The sequence below is a fragment of the Perissodus microlepis genome, chromosome 17 (assembly GCF_051167445.1).
Source record: "Perissodus microlepis isolate ML-2025 ecotype Zambia chromosome 17, ASM5116744v1, whole genome shotgun sequence".
NCBI classification, from domain to species: domain Eukaryota; kingdom Metazoa; phylum Chordata; class Actinopteri; order Cichliformes; family Cichlidae; genus Perissodus; species Perissodus microlepis.
Window position 1 is genome coordinate 12,337,544 of NC_140477.1, and position 17,899 is coordinate 12,355,442.

At 38.6% G+C, this 17,899-nt stretch overlaps 1 protein-coding gene across 2 annotated transcripts in view; it reads left to right on the forward strand.

The window, feature by feature from the left end:
• cacna2d1a (calcium channel, voltage-dependent, alpha 2/delta subunit 1a) overlaps positions 1 to 17,899 on the forward strand; it is a 106,717-nt gene that overhangs the window by 77,274 nt on the left and 11,544 nt on the right. For both annotated transcript variants that reach the window (XM_084909529.1, XM_084909531.1), the window contains exons 23-34: positions 4,165 to 4,225; positions 4,313 to 4,410; positions 6,205 to 6,289; positions 6,440 to 6,502; positions 8,451 to 8,560; positions 10,001 to 10,075; positions 10,463 to 10,530; positions 10,633 to 10,671; positions 10,757 to 10,828; positions 14,088 to 14,240; positions 15,288 to 15,340; positions 16,758 to 16,813. In XM_084909529.1, the coding sequence (XP_084765655.1) occupies positions 4,165 to 4,225; positions 4,313 to 4,410; positions 6,205 to 6,289; positions 6,440 to 6,502; positions 8,451 to 8,560; positions 10,001 to 10,075; positions 10,463 to 10,530; positions 10,633 to 10,671; positions 10,757 to 10,828; positions 14,088 to 14,240; positions 15,288 to 15,340; positions 16,758 to 16,813 (933 nt within the window). The remainder of the gene's footprint in view (positions 1 to 4,164; positions 4,226 to 4,312; positions 4,411 to 6,204; positions 6,290 to 6,439; positions 6,503 to 8,450; positions 8,561 to 10,000; positions 10,076 to 10,462; positions 10,531 to 10,632; positions 10,672 to 10,756; positions 10,829 to 14,087; positions 14,241 to 15,287; positions 15,341 to 16,757; positions 16,814 to 17,899) is intronic.

Genomic DNA, 17,899 nt, shown 5'->3' on the forward strand with positions numbered 1-17,899 from the left:
CTTTTTGTAACATCTGAGATTTTGGTATTGGCTGAAAGTTCTAAAGTTATAACAGTTGATTTCTTTTTCATTACAGTGATTAGTTTTTGATTGCAGAGTAACCTTGCACACACTAGCAACATTAAATAGTTCAGAATAGAACAATATTTAGCTTGATTCTAACAAATTAAATTAATAATGCAGAGTTGCTTTTGTGCTAAAGTGTGATGCTGTTAGTGTGAAAATTCAGTTTGAAATTAGTGTGCACACACACTTAAAAATGTGGGGGTTTTTCTTAAAAATTTTTTTAATGTGTTTATCCATGAAAGAAGAACCTGCCCATGATCAGTTTAATGATCAAGTCAGTGTGTGAAGGTTAATCCCTACAAGCCTCAGGATCTATAAAAGAGAATGGTCATATTAAAAATGGTCACAGGTGCACTGCAACTGTAACTGAGCATTGAAGCCCCACCCACCTGCTGTTTAAACCTTCTGTTTTTTAAGCAGCAGCCAATCAGATTAAGTTACAGAGAAGGAAAGGGAATCGATTAACTGAGGAACTCCACCAAGTCTAAGTGTGAGGTAAAAGGACCATAAATAAGAATTCTTTCAGTTGTAATTCATGCAAAGCTTCTTCAATAGAGTCAAATAATAGAAATATGGTAATGACAATAAGAGCTCCACTTTAGATGTAAATGTAAAAACCATTTTGTTCCTCAAGACAAATCAAATGAAGCTTTTATAAGATGACTGAATGAACAGATTTTTGCCACATATCATAACATTTGTTAAACTGCCCCTTTGTGCTTTCCACAAACTGATTACTTAAACTGTTGGGCACTTTCGTAGAACAATATTCTTATTCAATTTCCCTTTGAATAAAATATTGTGTAAACCCTGTTGGCTTACTTCCTTTCCGGCTCTCTTTTCCCAATTCCCTCTTTCCTCTCCTCATCTTTTCACTGTCCTCCCTTCTTACGTTCTCCTGCCTTCTTCAACTCTTGACCATTCCTGGTGTGTTGGACCCCTGCAGCGTTTTTGGGCAAGTATTCTCCTCCTGTTTTTTGCCTCACAGCCCCTGTATTCTTTGTATTCTCTTATCACCGGCAGACTTTGGATGTAACGTCTTTTCCTTTGGTTCACTCTGTCTGATGCGGCGGACTCACAAAGACAGAAGCATTTTGTTCTAATGATCTGTTTTCCTTCGTATGCTGGTTTCTGATTAATAATGACAGTTCTGTGACACTGAATCAAGCTGCTATTTGCTCTGAGAAGCAGTGCTTCGCATGCAATGTGGACCCACAGTGTGGCGCAGACAGTGTGTGCGGGTCTGTGTGTGCAAGTGTGTATTTAACCCCCCACCTGTTCCAATGGCCCTCAGATGTGGTTTTGGCACTAACCTACTGTAGCAGGAAAAACAGAGGACAGGATGTTTGCATTATTTAAAGGTGAAACCATAAAGGAGAAAGCTGTGAGTCTGTACCCCAAACATGAGTTAGTGTGAGTCTTTGTTTTCCTCACTTTTCTCCTTTTTGACTCACTTTGATTTTTACAACCTTGCTAAATAACTCCTAATGAAAGACAGGATACTTCTGAACACACTAAGCCTCGCCTCTTCTGTCTGCCCTTCTGTGTGCTTTGTCATCGGTTTTGTCTTGTTTGCAGGCATCGAATCCAAAAGTCTCAGCAGAACATCGTTAATCTCTGAAACTGAAGCCTGGCTTGTCTGCTTTAATCCTTTTCAGAGAGTCAGAGCACTGTAAATGTCAGTTTAAAAACACAGTTCAAGTCCAAACCATAATCTCCCAATTCCCTCATCTATTTATCACGCATTTGTTAAGTCGGTGCAGATTTTTATTTCTTGTTTGTGTATGAGAGATCGATTTATGCTGAAATCCAGAGTTACTATGAATGAATTTAGCATTTTAAAGAAGCTCACAAAACAAGCCAAGGGTTTTTATTACATTTTTTATTTAAAAGCCCAAAAAGTAAATTAATTTCTCATTTCCCAAATCTCTCTGCTATCCATCATTACTGGATACTTTGTGGGATTAGTAAGCAGTGACTGAATATAAAAGAAAAACCACATGGGTGCAGCTATTCCCCAACCATGACCACCAAAGAGGACAAGCAGCAGCCGTGTCGCCGTGAGAAATTCTGCTGCATCATATAATCAACAGAGAAAAATGTTAAGGTTAAACATTAAGGTTACGATCTGCGGCATATATTTCCCGCTTCATTTCAATGCACCGTATTTTTAATGCAAATGCATCACAGAAGTATTTTAACTCCACAGATTTATGCTATCGCCAGAAGAATGCTAATCCTAACGCTAAAAACACATATCAAACCTAACTTTAGAAACCACATTTTAAGCCTCTCTTTGTGTTGTCCATCAGCGCTGTCTCCATTTGCATCCAAAGGGCTAAAAACCTTTAGTTCGAAATGCAATATTTCTATTCAGGACTCGTTCTGTGAATAAAATATTGTCACCTTTGACCCCTGTGGTTTTACCCTGTCTTTTCTTTCCCCTTTCTTTTCCCTCTCGTCTTTACCTCCCTGGGGGATGATTCGCTTGTTCATTCACTTTGTCTCTGCTGGGATTTTTTTCCACTCCAGGGAAAAATGGCAAGTATTTTTTCCTTTACTTTCATCTCTCTCCTTCTGGTTCCGAGTCTTAGCGGTCTTTTATACGGCACATCTGGCCAAGTCTGTTCTGGTGCATTTTTGTTTTTGCCTTTATACCCGATTTTCACCTGTTTGTGCAAGATTTGAATCTTTGCGGTCTGTAAACACAACTTTTGCCTCCGTTAGTCTAGCTGTACGAGTTATCGCAGCCCCTTATCATTACCAGAACACCAAATGGTGTGTTTGTCGATGCTGCTGGTGTCCTGACAGATGCAAAAAGTATGTTCCTTGGAAACTGAGCTGTGACTCAACATAGACGATAATCAGACTACTTTCTCAATTGTGACGCTTCGCAGCAATTTCTCGTATTTAAAGAAAGTCTAAATGTGTTTCAGCATGCAGTGTTTTGAAGGGACATATTTCAACACAAATTACAACATTTACCTTAAACCTAACCAAGGAGTTTTTATTTACCAAACTTAAAATAAATTAAAATACCAAATGTAAACAAAGTCAGGGGGGAATAAGGAAAATGGAAAGCTACCAAAGAGAAAACAAACTGCAGATGATCAAACTTGTGACTGTCTTCATTGACATACCCACAACCTTCTCATTGTGGGGACTTTTTTAAGAGACCTGTTATCTCTCATTGCCAAGACATACAGTGTTTTAGATCGTCTAATACATTTAAAATAAGATAACCTGATAAATAAATACAAAATGCAGTTTTTAAGGGAAAAAAGCAAACCTAAAAAAAGTGGAAAAAGTAGCCGCCACCTAAACTGGTTGTGCCACCTTTGACAACGAGAACTATAATGAAGTGCTTCTGCTACAAGTCTGAACTTTGACTAGGCCACTCCCAAACCTTCATTTTTTAAAATTAATTTCTTTTTAGTCATTCAGAGGTGGACTTGCTGGTGTGCTTTGGGTCATTGCTGTGTTGCATGACTCAAGTCTGCCTGAGTTTCATGGGAAAAAATGCCTCCTTCATGATTTTCTGGTAGAGAGCAGAATTCATCATTCCATTACTGCAGCCTGTGCAGGTCCTGAACAGCAAAGCACTCCTAGAACCCCTTGAAATGCTGTGTTAGTTTTGCTGCACGTAATCTCTTCATTTCAAATAATAATTTATCAAAACTCGTGAGGATCATCAAGATACTTTTTTTTTTAAAAATTTTGGTAAATTTAGTCAATCACAGTTAATTCATGTTTAATAAGAGGGGCAATTCCTTTTTCACATATAGCCAGGTAGATTTGGATAGCTTTTACCCCTTCGTAATGGAAGTCATCATTTAAAAACTGCATTTTGTAATTTCTCTGGTTATTTATTTTAGTCTAAAATTTGTATTATGACCTGAAACATGTAAATGTGAAAAATATCCAAAACATACGAAATAAGGACGAAGGTTATAATAACTTTTTCACCTTTTTGAGGTATCAGTCTCGCTCAGATGGAACATCTCATCTCAATATAGTGACTCTTATTAACTTGTCTATTCTGAACCTAATTTTGAACCTTTATTGGGGAAAACTCATATTACTTTATACTTATCGCAGTTTCTGAAAGCCTCATGGCTGACAAGTTTGATGAATATGGCTACACACTGATTGCACCGAGGTAAGAAGGCACAGACAACTTTTTATAAAGTTACTTCTAACATAACTTTTACTCAGTATGACTGGAGAATTGTTCCATTGCCAACAGAGATTACTGCAAGGACTTAAAGCCTGACGCCAACAACACCGAGTTCCTCAAGAGGTTTAACGATTACATTGACAGGAAGACTCCAAACAACCCCATGTGTAAGTATCAAAAAATGGAGAAATATTTACCACAATTTTTGTCCATTTTGCGTGTTCTTGGTGCCTATGGTTATGATGTGAGCACTATTTGTTATAGTAGGTTTACATGAAAAAATATATATTTTTTTTTTTTTTACTGGAAGAGTGCCAACCAAACATACTCCCAGAAGTCTCTCTTCCCAGTGAAGTACAGGTCTGGCTGGATGGTTTGCTGTGCATGACTAGGCAAAGCTTTGTAATGTTGAACCCCTCTGTTCGTGTTACCCATTTGATGCTAACTCTAAAAGTCTGACCATCACACGCCTGACTGCACATGTGTGAGGCACGTCGGCTTAGATGTGACACACACACACACACACACACACACACACACACACACAGTATTCGATAGCAATATGCCTTCCACACCCCACCTATAGCCGCTCGACCTCATCCAATTACTCTGTGTTTGTGAGAAATAGCAGGACACGTCAAGCCGAGAGCGTGAGCGGAGCAATAAAACACAAATCAGGGACCAGTGGACCTTTTCCCTAACATCTGACCAATGCATTAACATCCTTGCCATTTCTTACATGCGCTCATTGATATGGATCACTCTTTTTTTGGGAAGGGGGGGGTTGAGTAAACCAAAAGGTCCCCTGATATTTATAAAAGAGCTCCTATATTGTGTTCCTTGGTATAATTTGATGGTGTGCATTTAATAACTTACTTCAAACATCTCAACAGGATCAATCCAATAAAACTTTTCACCCAATTGAAATATTACTTTCACCATTATTAGCTGCCAGTTTAATGGAGTCCATAGAGAGTAGAGAAGGAGAGAGAGAGGAGGCCCATGTGGACTGTTGGGGGTTCGAGCATCGTTACACGCTTTACTTGGTTAAGCCACTGCAGTGGCGAAGAAGTTGAAGTACATTAGGAATTCCTGGGCTGCCTCCAATAAAGAATCTCTAATGAAAAACACTGCACAGAGAGGGAAGGTGGAGTAGGAGGGAAATAAAGTGTTACACCAGCTGTTTTCTCTGATGTGTGTGTGGTGTGTCATAAAGGTTGGAGGAGGTGGAGGGGGTGCACCGACGAGCCTCGATGTTAATGGACTGAAGAGGGTCGCCTGTGGGTTCAAAGAGGCGGGCATAGCAACAAAAAAGAAATGGACGAGCAGCTTGTATCATATGTTACCTTTGTCATGTGGTTTTTCACAGAAGACCGCAAAATGTTTTTTTTTTTTTTTTTTTTTTTTGTAACACCTGTGCTACCCTACCACCTACCCTAGAGAATGAGGCGTGTGCATGAAAATGCGTGTTTCATTCCTACAGTGCTTTAATACTTTATCTGTTTCTGATTTTAAGACGCTCTTTTCTTCAAAGAGTAATATTTGTTCTGAAAATTTTCATTTGTGACATTGCTTCAGCTTTATTCTTTCAGCTTTGTTTCCATTTGGATCTTTTTAGGTGTTTGTGATTTTGGTAATATCTCAGTTTAATCTTGTTCCCTTCTCTCAGTTTGTGATTTGGTTCTGGATACATAAAATGTGATTCAAATGTTAAAATATTTCCAAGCATGTTTTTGTTTCTGACAGTATTTCTGTTTTTCTCACAGCAGAGTTTGTGGTTACTCTCTATTGATGCTCCACAGTTTTCTTTTGTTTTTATTCCACATAATTTTCTAAAGTGCAACATCAGCTTATTGAGATGAGACATTTTAAGACTGATGCCTAACAGAAGTCTACCGACTCACTCGCATATTATTCCAAAGGTAAAATACTGAGGCTCAAAATTCTGTTTTGCTGTTTAGGCAATGTGGATTTGGTGAACCGATTGCTCCTCGATGCTGGCATCACCTCCGATCTAATCAAGATATGGAAAGAAAACGATCCGATGTAAGTGAAGCACCGGTATTTGGTAAAGAATGACCAGGTGGAAAAAATTTAACACAGGTGGTTCAAGTATTTCAGTTAATGTCAAAGATAAAGCACATTCCAGTTTTTGTAACGGTATGCTTTACAGCTTTGTTTTACTCTGCTTGTCAGAAACGGTGTCATGTCCAGATATGTTGCGACTGAAGGAGGGATCACACGAGTCTACCCCACAAGGTATTTCTTAGATGATCAAGGGCAGGGTTGATTTAGGATCATGGGAAGAAACATGTAGTATGTTTAGGATTATCTGATAAAGTATTATGATGTGGTCTGCTTATAGAGCACCAACTTACCAATGTAGTGCTTGATTTTTAGTGGTTATGGCATAAAGTCAGATTTGTTATGTATGTTTGGATATAAATGTATATCCATTTACTGCTGTATGTCAGTGGGTGATGGTGGTATAAGCTGAGGAAAGTGGCCCATTGGACCTTATACTTTGGTCCCTAGGTGCTTGACCCAGCTTCTCCTGGGGATTGCCAAGGCTTTCCCAGGCCAGATTGGATATTTAGTTCCTCCAGCAAGTTCTGGGGTTTCCCTGGGGATCCTACCAGCAAAACATGTCTAGAATACCTCTACATAGAAGCATTCCAGCCATCTTAACTGGTCCTTTTCTGTGAGAAAGTCCAGCTACAGTATTCTGCCCCTCCTCTATCTACCTAAACTTCTAGAGTGATCCCACAGAAAAGTCAATATCCAGTTAGTTCATACACCTTAAGTAAGGGTCGAGCAATAGCTTGACAAATAAATTTAGAACTTTGTCTCCATCCCTATATCGCTCCTATCAACGATAGTGGAGTCAAAAAAGTGGCATCTTACTGTATAAGTCATGTGACTAGAACTCAACATCCCGTCTGTTGCTCAGGATACGATGGAGATCATGAAACTGCTGTTCACTTTTAAAAAGACTTACTTACGTGATTATTAAAATAAGCACACAACAATAATAATAATAATAATAAATAAATATTATTTGTCATGCCACACATGGTATTTGTAATTAATGCATCACTTGTACAAGTTTTGTCCATGTATCATTTTTAAAAAGTTTTTGTGCAACCTTTAAAAAGACCTTTTCTGTTTCTTCTCTCTCCTTGGATAACGTTAGATTCATCTACAAACTCTAATTTTAAATTAATTCCAGTTTATTTGAATCTACTCGATTTAATTTCTATAGTGCCAATTCTCAACAACAGTTGCTTCAAGATACTTCATTGTAGGGTAAAGAGCTTTTAGAAAATCCTAATAATCAAACAGATGGTGACAGTAGGAAGAAAAAAACTCTTCTTCAGTTGGGGATGAGGGGAAACAGAACAGAGAGAGACAGGACAAAAGGTGTACTAGAGAGAGAGAGTCCGATCTATTTTTTCTCAAGGATTGTTGCTGAAAAATTATTTGCTTTCATTTGGCACCCTTCAGAGTGATGAGTGATTGATGGGTTGCTTCCCATTCTGGTAAAACCTGTATTTTACTGAATCATTTCAGGTTCAGTTTTAAGGAAGTTTTATTCTTACTTACAGGATAGGGTAAGTCATTGGCAACTCTGGTCTGTGGGGTACCGCAAGGCTCTGTCCTTGGACCACTTCTGATTTCTTTATGCATATTACCCATGGGACAGGTTATCTGTAGGCACAGTGTTTTCACTGCTATGCAGATGACACAAAGCTTTACATCTCTTTAACACTAAAGGCAGTCATCAAGTTAATTAACTAATTTTATATCCAATATATTGAATGCTAGATGGCACAGAACTTCCTGCAGTTAAACATGGATAAGACAGAAATAATCGCTATCGTCTCTTCTTAGCAAATGTTTAAAATTTGTTTTTAATTTACCTGTTTGTTTGTTTTTAATTTTCAATCTTCTCCTGCTACCAGCATTCCCCTAATACTGTTTCATCTTTATCTCTTCTTTAAATATTTTATTGCTATTTGTTTCCTATCTTGTTTTTGATTTTTGAAAGGTGCTCTATAAACACATTTTATTATTACTTTTATTAAATGTGAGTGTGATAAACAAAGAACTGCAGTTAGAATTAGCTCTATAGATATTAGAGTCAAAAATATAGTCGTGGTAGTATTCTATTGGTAATATTTGAATGCACTCATCTTTATTTTTACAGTAATGGCCTGGACTGGACTGGACAAGCGGAGACGTATGATTTAAGCTTCTACAAGCGAAGTTTGGACAACGATCTGTACATCTTCACTCCAACTGTATTCGAAAATATTTGTGAGTAACAGCTACTCGGTTGTGTCATCACCTAAGAGTTATTCTCTCCCAAAGACAACTTTGGCTAAAATACCCAGAAAGCCTCCTTTGAAGATCCAGCTCTTCCGTGAATACTCCACGTCACTGTGTAACATATTTGTGCAATGCCGTACAACCTGCAAAGTAAGCTAAAGAATGACTGGCTACAACGCAGTCACCAGGGGGTTCAACACAGTTCAGTGTTCACAAACATATCAGTGTCAAGCTATAAAGAGGCAGGCACTGTCTGAGCTCTAAATAATTAGCTGTTAAATCTCTCTATCGGGGGCTTGTGGGAAATAAACCCACAACAAGGCTTGAGCCTTGACCTCAGTTCTCACCTTTGTCTTGACTTTCACCTTCACAGATGACTAAATGGTTACAATGGTTACAATGTATTGTGATCAGATCTGGTTCTCTTGTGCTCAGATTGTGATTCTAACTTAGAGTCACACTCAGTAACTAACTTATTTTTTCTGAAGTCAAAAGTGCTTCAGTAGTATACAGTGTTTTTATACAGTAAAGCATACAGTTGTATGAATGAGTCACTAAAGGAGCATCAAATGGACAGTTTAAAAGAAAGTTGAGTGTAGTGGGTGAGGGGACAACAGTAACAATTTTGTGAATTGTCTGTGAAGGTTCTCTGTCATCTAGGTCATGATAGTCCAAGGAGCTTGGAAAGAAAAGCGTCTGAACTTCTTTAAGTTGCTTGAAGACATTTCACCTCTCATCTGAGAAGGTACAACATAGAAGAGCCACCTCGACGGGACAAGACTCGGCAGTCCATCTCCATCTAAAGGACAAAGGTCACTCTTTCAAGGACACCAATGTTGACATTTTGGACAGAGAAGACAGATGGTTTGAAAGAGGAGTGAACAAAGCCATCTATGTCCACTGTGAACGGCTCTCTTTGAACAGAGGTGGTGGTTTACGACACCAACTGTCTGCCATCTATAATCCAGTTCTGAGATCCCTTCCCAGACGCTTTAACGCCCACTCACATCCTGGGCCTTTTGACTTCAGGAAATCACATGATTGGGTGGGGCAAGGTCTCACAATGAGTTCACCGAAAGCTTGGCTGATTGTGACCCACACCCGTTTTCACACCTTAGCTCGTGTGATTAGGTAGAGGATCATTAGGGGGTCCATGTCCCTCTTGTGGGGACACTCCCACAAATCTGGGACTCTCCACCATTTGATCCTAGAAATGAAGAAGCTTCTCGGATGAGAAGTGAAACGTCTTCAAGCAACTTAAAGAAGTCCAGACGCTTTTCTTTCCAAGCTCCTTAGACAGTTTTGTGAATTGTTAATTTGTTTAGTTTCCTAACTTTTAACAATAAAGCCAGTAAATTGTTAGTAGCCATAAAATGAAAATGTGCACATACCATTTTCAATGCAGCGTTTCCTTGGTTTTTCTTGTAGCTCAATATGAGGGTTCAGTTCTAGTGAGTAAAGCAGTAAACCTCAAGATTGACGATACCACACTCAAACCAGCTGGTAAGAACACACGTGCACAAATACAAATCACAACCCAAAAAGTGTTTACATGTTTAAGCCCCATTTCTCATGCTCTCTTTTATTAAACCGCCTACACATAAACACACTTACGCTTAAAGCAATGCATCTTATTTATAGATCCACACCCTATAGTGTGAACTTCTTTTCCTCCAAGAACACTTGCTGCTTCTAATTTAATAGCCACTACGTTTGTCTATTTCTTCTTCCCTCTGCCATAGATACACAAACACACATACACAAACCACACATCAAGTTGTCTAGTTGTCTGTGATCTTTAGCCAAGTTCCATTTTCTGAGTTCAGAGTGGAAAGTTGACACAGAGGTCCAGTATGATCTAGGATGTCTGGCTTTTGTGTTTTAACCCAGTGGTCGGTGTACATTTGGACATAGATATGTGGAGAGAGATCTTCTCCAACACCTCACAGAGAAAAAGTGTGAGTAGATCCTATCTTGATGATATATTCAGCATGTGCGCAATTAGATACATTTTGTTGTTCCTATCAGTTTTCATCATTTTGCCCCTCTATGTTTTCAAGTGCAAGGATGAGCTGTGTGGCTGTACGATAGGCGATAAGGTAAGAGGTTTGGGTATGTAGAAAATGTTTTGCTGTTAGTTTTGGATGAAAATCAGCGCTGATTTAATCATCTGTTTAATTCCAGAATTTAAACTGTTATATTCTGGATGATGGAGGCTTCTTGGTGATGACCAATCAGATTGACCATTTTAATGAGGTGGGCCTCTGGATTTTCTTTTTTTTTCATTCACACAGCAGTTGAAAATATAGTGATTCTGAGTGCCTGATTGGGGCGATTGTGGCTCAAGAGTTGGGAGTTCGCCTTGTAATCGGAAGGTTGCCGGTTCGAGCCCCGGCTTGGACAGTCCCGGTCGTTGTGTCCTTGGGCGAGACACTTCACCCATTGCCTACTGGTGGTGGTCAGAGGGCCCGGTGGCGCCAGTGTCCGGCAGCCTCGCCTCTGTCAGTGCGCCCCAGGGTGGCTGTGGCTACAATGTAGCTTGCCATTACCAGTGTGTGAATGGGTGGATGACTGATTGTGTAAAGCGCTTTGGGGTCCATAGGGACTAGTAAAAGCGCTCTACAAATACAGGCCATTTACCATTAACCATTTAATGTGACCAGAATTCTGCAGTCCTGCGAAAGCTTAACACCCCATCATTTAGTAGTTTATAGAACCACCTTTGGAAGCATGAACTTGATGTAATCATTTCCTGTATAACTTTATCAGTGTCTCACATCATTGCAGAGGAATTTTAGCTCCCTCTTCTTCCTAACATTGTTCAGTTCATTAAGGTTTGCATGCATTTGTTTGTGCACTACTTTCTTAAGGTCACGCAACAGCATTTCAATTAGGTCGTTTGGAGAATTTGCACTTTGACTGGGCCATGGCAACATCGTGATTCTTTTCTTTGTCATTCGGTTGTAGATTTGCTACTATGCTTGGGATCATTGTCCTGTTGAATGACCAAGTGTCAGCCGAGGTTTAGCTGTTGGACAGATGGCCTCATATTTGACTCTCATATTAGGGTGAATTTGCTCGGACGTCCACTGCTCAGATGATTGTGGAATTATGTTAAAAGACATTTGAATTCTCCTCATCTGGAAACTGCCGCAACTTTGTATCTAATTAGCAGTACCTGGCTACTACCTACCTTGGGAACAGTAAGGGTGTGTTTAGTTTTCCACAGGACATAGAACCCTATAAAAACGTAACTTTTCACATGAGTGTATAGATAATGTAACAACTGATCAAATTCTGTTCATGAAATGAAATTGGAGCATTCAAGGTAAGATGGATTTAAGTTGAAATATTTTGTGTCAAAACAATATTTCTTTCATTTTTCTTGACCTTGAAAGAAATTCTTTTTTTTACTGCCAAAGGACTTACATGCTCAAAGTTGAATTGAATTCAACAACCAGTCATTTTACACACAGACTGACCTTTTCCTGGACTCGCCTAATGCAGTTTGTCTTTAACTTGCCAGCTTTCTAATACAAAGCCCATAAAAGTTTGAATATCACAACAAATCTTTTGTGAATCTTCAGTAAGCCTAAATTTGCTTTTTTATTACTAAAAAAAAAACATAACAAGGGAGCCTAATAAAGTTTTCCCAGGGCTTCCTATTATTAGCTAATTCACAAAGCCCAAATACAGAAAATAGATGTTATTGTCCTATTCTAAAGGCTGACACTGGGCCTCTGTTGTCATCTGAGTAAATGTTTTCATGCTACCTCAACTCCTTCCCTAATCAGAGTTGGGTGTATGGTGGGTAAATCAGTTGCCTCAGCAGTACTAAAAACCCAGTGGCCTTGTTTATAAAAGGCAGTGTGCCCTCAGTAAGAGGGAGAGAAAAGGGGAAGCTCACAGAGAGAGAAACATTGCTGTAGGAAATATGACTATGTCCTTCTCTCCCCAGCTTATTCCTTTGCTTTCTCCAAAACGCCCTCCGGGAGTCTGCAAGCTAACAGTGCCGGGACTGTTAATTCATTATTTGCGTTATTGCACGTGGAAAGAAAAGAAGGCTCACTTTACCTTATAGATTAAAAGATTTATATACCCTGCGAATGTTAAGATAAAGAGGAATGAATATATGGAGGACAGCTTGTTAACAGTGACCTGAGCGATTGACTGCATTCATAAAGTAAAAACACACAGAGCACTACTTACTGTACACACACCCTCCTGGAAACACTGTTACTTAAACACTTCCATGCACACAGTCATGTGATACCTCTGATATACTGAGGCAAACTACTTCCCCCCAAGTAAAAATTTATGGCTGCCCGATGGACTGTGTTAATCAGATTATACCGAAGTCAGTCATCCTGGTTTGAGAGTGATTTGCTGTCTGTTTGTCTTTAAATTCTCTGTGAACTTTTTTTGCACATGTCTACAGTTTCACGACTTTTTGTTGCATGTGTTTTACTTTGTGTGGGTTTTTTTTTTTTCCCCAGCAAATTTACAATCACTGACCACTTTATTAGGTACACCTGTTTAACTGCTCAATCAGCCAATTGCATGGCACTAACTTAACACATTTAGGTATGTAGACATGGTCATGATGGCCAGGTTCAAAGCAAACATCAGGCTTCTGTCAGCTGAGAACAAGAAAGTGAGGCTACAATTCACTCACTCACTAAAATTGGACAGTAGAAGACATTGCCTATTCAGATGAGTCTTGATTTCTCCTGCAACCATTTGGATAGCAGTTCAGAATTTGGCATGAACAACACGAAAGCATGCTGCCTTGTAGGCGGCGGCTGGTAGTGTAATAGTGTGGGCACATATCACGCCCCCCCCCCCCCCCCCCCCTTAAGTATTATGTTAATGCCATAGCCTACCTTGGCATTGTTGCTGGCCATAATTACATGATGGCTTGATAACATTATCTTTTGATTGCTGGTTCCAACAGGATAACGCACCATGTCACACAGCTCAGATCTTCCATAATGGTTTCTTTAGTGGACTCAAATGTCTTCCACATTCACCAGATAACTGTTGTCAGTGGTGAAATGGAGGATTTGCATCATGGATGTGTAGCCGACAAATCTGCAGCAATTATATATTTCTGTCATGTCAGTATGGACCAACATATCTGAGGAACAGTTCCCACACATCTTTGTATCTGTTCTACAAAAATATAGGTGGTTTTGCAGGCAAAGAGTGTCTAGTGTACCTATAATAAATAGTTAGGCAAAAGTATAATGATACATTCAAATTATCAAGAAGCTTAGGCTCTCTGTAAATGAACAATCCCAACTACAATATCAATTTTAAAAGTTTAGTAGTTTTTGCTGTGTTCAACCATTTATCTGTGGGCTGTAGGTAGTTTGTGGACCTTGAGGCATGTTTACTACTCATGCATTAGTCATGTAAATTATATGATTTCTTTGTGCAAGTTCTTATTTATTTATTTTTTTAATTATAATTATTATTCTGTGCCCTGAATACCTGATCCCTGCTGCAAAACTAGATTGGGAAATTCTTCGGTGAGATCGACCCTTGTATTATGAGAAGCTTGATCAACTCGTCTCTGTACACCAATAAGAGTACGTATAACTACCAGTCGCTCTGTGATCCCAAGAAAGAGGACAAAACATCTGCCGGGATGCGATCAGTCTACGTGGTAAGTTACATACGCCAGAGACTATAAACACACGCAAAACCTATCACACAAACTGAGCCACGCATTACTGCACACCTACATGTTCTGATATCCATACGCGAATTAATTTCCCTGCGTGAACAGAAGGCTAGACGCAAGTAAACATGATGCAATTTGTACTCATACCTGCTTGATGACATGTATGCACACATACACATATACAGACGTCACTCTAAAGGGAGCCATAAATCTGGATAGTGCAGACAGTAAGGAAAGCAGAGGGAATGGTGAAAGCATGGCTAAAGTGGATGTTTCAGAGTAAAAGATTGCTTGATGTGTTAGCCAAGCAATGTACAAGCTGGCACTTTTTTTGTCACTTACAAAAAATGCAACTTCCAGTGGAATGATGCAAATTATCTGCCGATTTTACAGTAACACTGATGCTTTCCCTTGATGTTAAAATGTTTCCATCATAGGAAGAGGCAATAAGCCGAAACTTAATAGAGGTATTTGTATTTGTAAAAATTTCAAATCATTTACTAGACAAACAAAACTGTCATTTCCCAGCTGTTACCACATATTCGTACATGGTCTAGTGACCAAGGTGAGATGAAAGATGCAGATATCTTCTGATCAAAGACTCTGTCAGCAGCCAGTGTAACACGGTTAGTAAAGCCTCCTTGATGACTGAGGACACCGTCCACTAAAAGGAAAGAGTACATCACTGATTCACCGAAACAAGGCCCTCGCATGCTAACTATAATCAAAGCAACATGTTGGGGCTTTTATTTAAACCGTGTGCTACTTTGTTTTCTCACTGGTTCTTTGTTTACATAGTTATCCTCACATCTGTTGACGAGGACTGTGCTCTAATTTCCCCACACAGGAGGAAAATAAAACCTCTGGCTGGAACTTTCGGTCTTTGTGCTGTGCAAAACTAGACAGCTACTGTAAACACAAACAGGATATTCAGACAGGCTCAACCAGCTTAAAATGAATGCTAAACTATTCATTATAGGTTTTATTTGGTGTTCATCTAATATTCTTTTCTCATTTTCTCCCTTTAAGCCCACAATAGCAGATATATTAAATTTGGGATGGTGGGCAACTGCTGCTGCCTGGTGAGTTCTTTTTGTTATTTGTTTGATTTTTAAATATTTTTTAATAATATGGTCTGCAATGGTGTCATTCCATTATTAGCTGAAATATTCTCTATAGAAGCAGGAATTTTAAGTCCTTAACCTCAAAATACATGGAAAGCAGGATTTGTTCCTCCACATGGACGTATAGCATCTGTTTAATAGCTGATTTTGTTTTTCCCTAGACAGTCTACATTCCAGGAAATCATCTCTTGATTTATGTGCTGTGTCACTGTCTTGATGTCATTACAACATGTTTAATAAAAATTTATTTTAAGGCCACTCAAAATGTACCCATATTCACGCCCTTAAAGCAAATATTAGGAATTTTCAACTACAGTATGCAAATTGCTTGAGCTAAACCTTATTTCTTTATATTTTGTGTCAAGGAGCGAGACTGCTTTTTAAAGTACTCTCTAGCTTTAGATGTCCAGGCGTTACGAAAGTCTCTCAATCTTGTTCTTTGGACATTGGCTGCTTTTTCGCTACATTTTCAGTCCAATTTCTCAACCATTTTCAGATGAGTGTTTTGTTGGTTGTTTTTTAACTCAAGAAAAAGAAACCTGCATGCCTGGAAAACAATCTATGGAAGAGTCGCTGTCAAGAAGCCGATCTTAGGGAAGAGAAAGAAATATATCATATATCAAATCATCATCAATATATGTGGTTAAAAATATATGGAGGAGGTTGCCAATCAGACCTGATTGCAGTGGCTTCATTCTTTAGCATAACAATGATCCCAGACACACTGCCAGTGCAATAAAAGCATAATGTAGAGAAATGTACAGAAAAGCAAACAATGGAACGCTATTAGTCATAGATTGGCCTCCCCAGAGCCCGAACCTTAGTATTATTGAGGTAGTTTGGGATCATCTTAACAGAGAATGAAACAAAAGGCATCCAAAGAAGAGCTTCGCATGTCTACCAAGAAGCTTAAAGAACTAATCTTTAAGACTATTTAAAGAAATTACAAGACAGTTGTCCTAAAGTCTCGACTATAATGTCTGCTTTCCACAAGCCTGCTTCGGTCCACGTGTGTCCGAGTGATTTTTATCATCAGAGCTTGCCTAAAGGTGATCATACCAAGTAATAACTTTCAAGCTGGTTTGAATGATACGAACACTATTTTTGACTTACATGTTGTATTTCCACCTACGTTTTCACATTTCAAGAAGTCGGTGTTCCCATTTCCCATTTTCCTAGCAAAATATAAAAAAACGAGTGACGGCTCAAGACGTTTGCACAGTAATGAAAATATGAAAATTGGATGGAATTTAGTTAGTTTAGCAGTTTGGTTTTAGCTTGCATGAGTACTTAAATAGATTTTTGTTTTAATGTATATAAAATCAAATGAATTTAACTATTTGTTTGTGTCTGGGATTGCTTTTTTTGCTCTTAGGTCAGTAATGCAACAGCTAGTGGTCAGCATCACATTACCTAACTTCGGGGAAGCAGGTTGGTTCCTATGAATTTCACATGAGAACAAGGGGGTTGAATTGTTTCTAAGAAATGTCTGCAGATCTGTACAGCCTGGATTGCCTCCTTATGGAGAATTAATTATGATGGATGTTCTTTTTACTTTGAAGTCAGTGTCATTTTTACAAATAGTTACAACCTCATCCTTAGAGGAACTTAGCAGGCTTAGGTTTGTATGTATTAGGAAAAACAGAATACCAGGCCTCCCTCTTTCTTTGTTAAAGACACTTCTTTTCATATGACTTTGGCAAAATAGAAGTTTTAGTTTATTAAAGCTTTGGAATTAGTTTTATGCTGTCATCCCCACGAAAATACGAGAACTGGTGTTAATGCCCAGAAATGTTCCTTCTTTTTTTTTTTCTAAATTTAAATATTACTATTTACATGGCTGATTTCTCCTGGGAGGAGGGCAATAAACTTTATCTCTTAAGCTGCTTTAATTGTCACATATGAACAAAGGATAAATGTACTATTTGTACAGCACTCCCTTCATGTTGAACCTACAGAGAATGATTGTCTTTGTTAGGTTTTCTTTAAAGCTCAGTGTCATAGCAAAATGTAGAAACTGGTAAAATGTAGCTTAATCAGCTTTACAGAGGATAGCAAAAGTCTCGCAAAATTCCCTTTAAATACTCAGGAAAAAGCACTCCAATGATTCCTCTCTTTTCCTGTAGCATATGAAACGCTGGAAAAATCCTTATGAAGGGAAAGGAGATGATGCTGTCGATTCAAAACGACACAAATGCCCACTGTTCACGAAAATATCAACAGATTGACAGAAGTGTCAATTGAGGAATGTGCCAGAACTTGTGCTCATAAGCAGATATCCTTGTAAACTTTCAAAAGCTCACAGGCAAACTATGAATGTTACACTACTTAAAATTTACAATCTACTCGTTATGACGTTGTTTCGTTGTGTGAAGCGCTTTGGGTTCACACAAGTGATCTCTAAATAAAAATAATTCAAAACACAACTAAACGAATGCTAATGTTTGCCGTAGGTATAATAGGTGAAAATATATCAGAGCTATTGTTTTAATTGTGTGTTAACTAAAAATATACCTG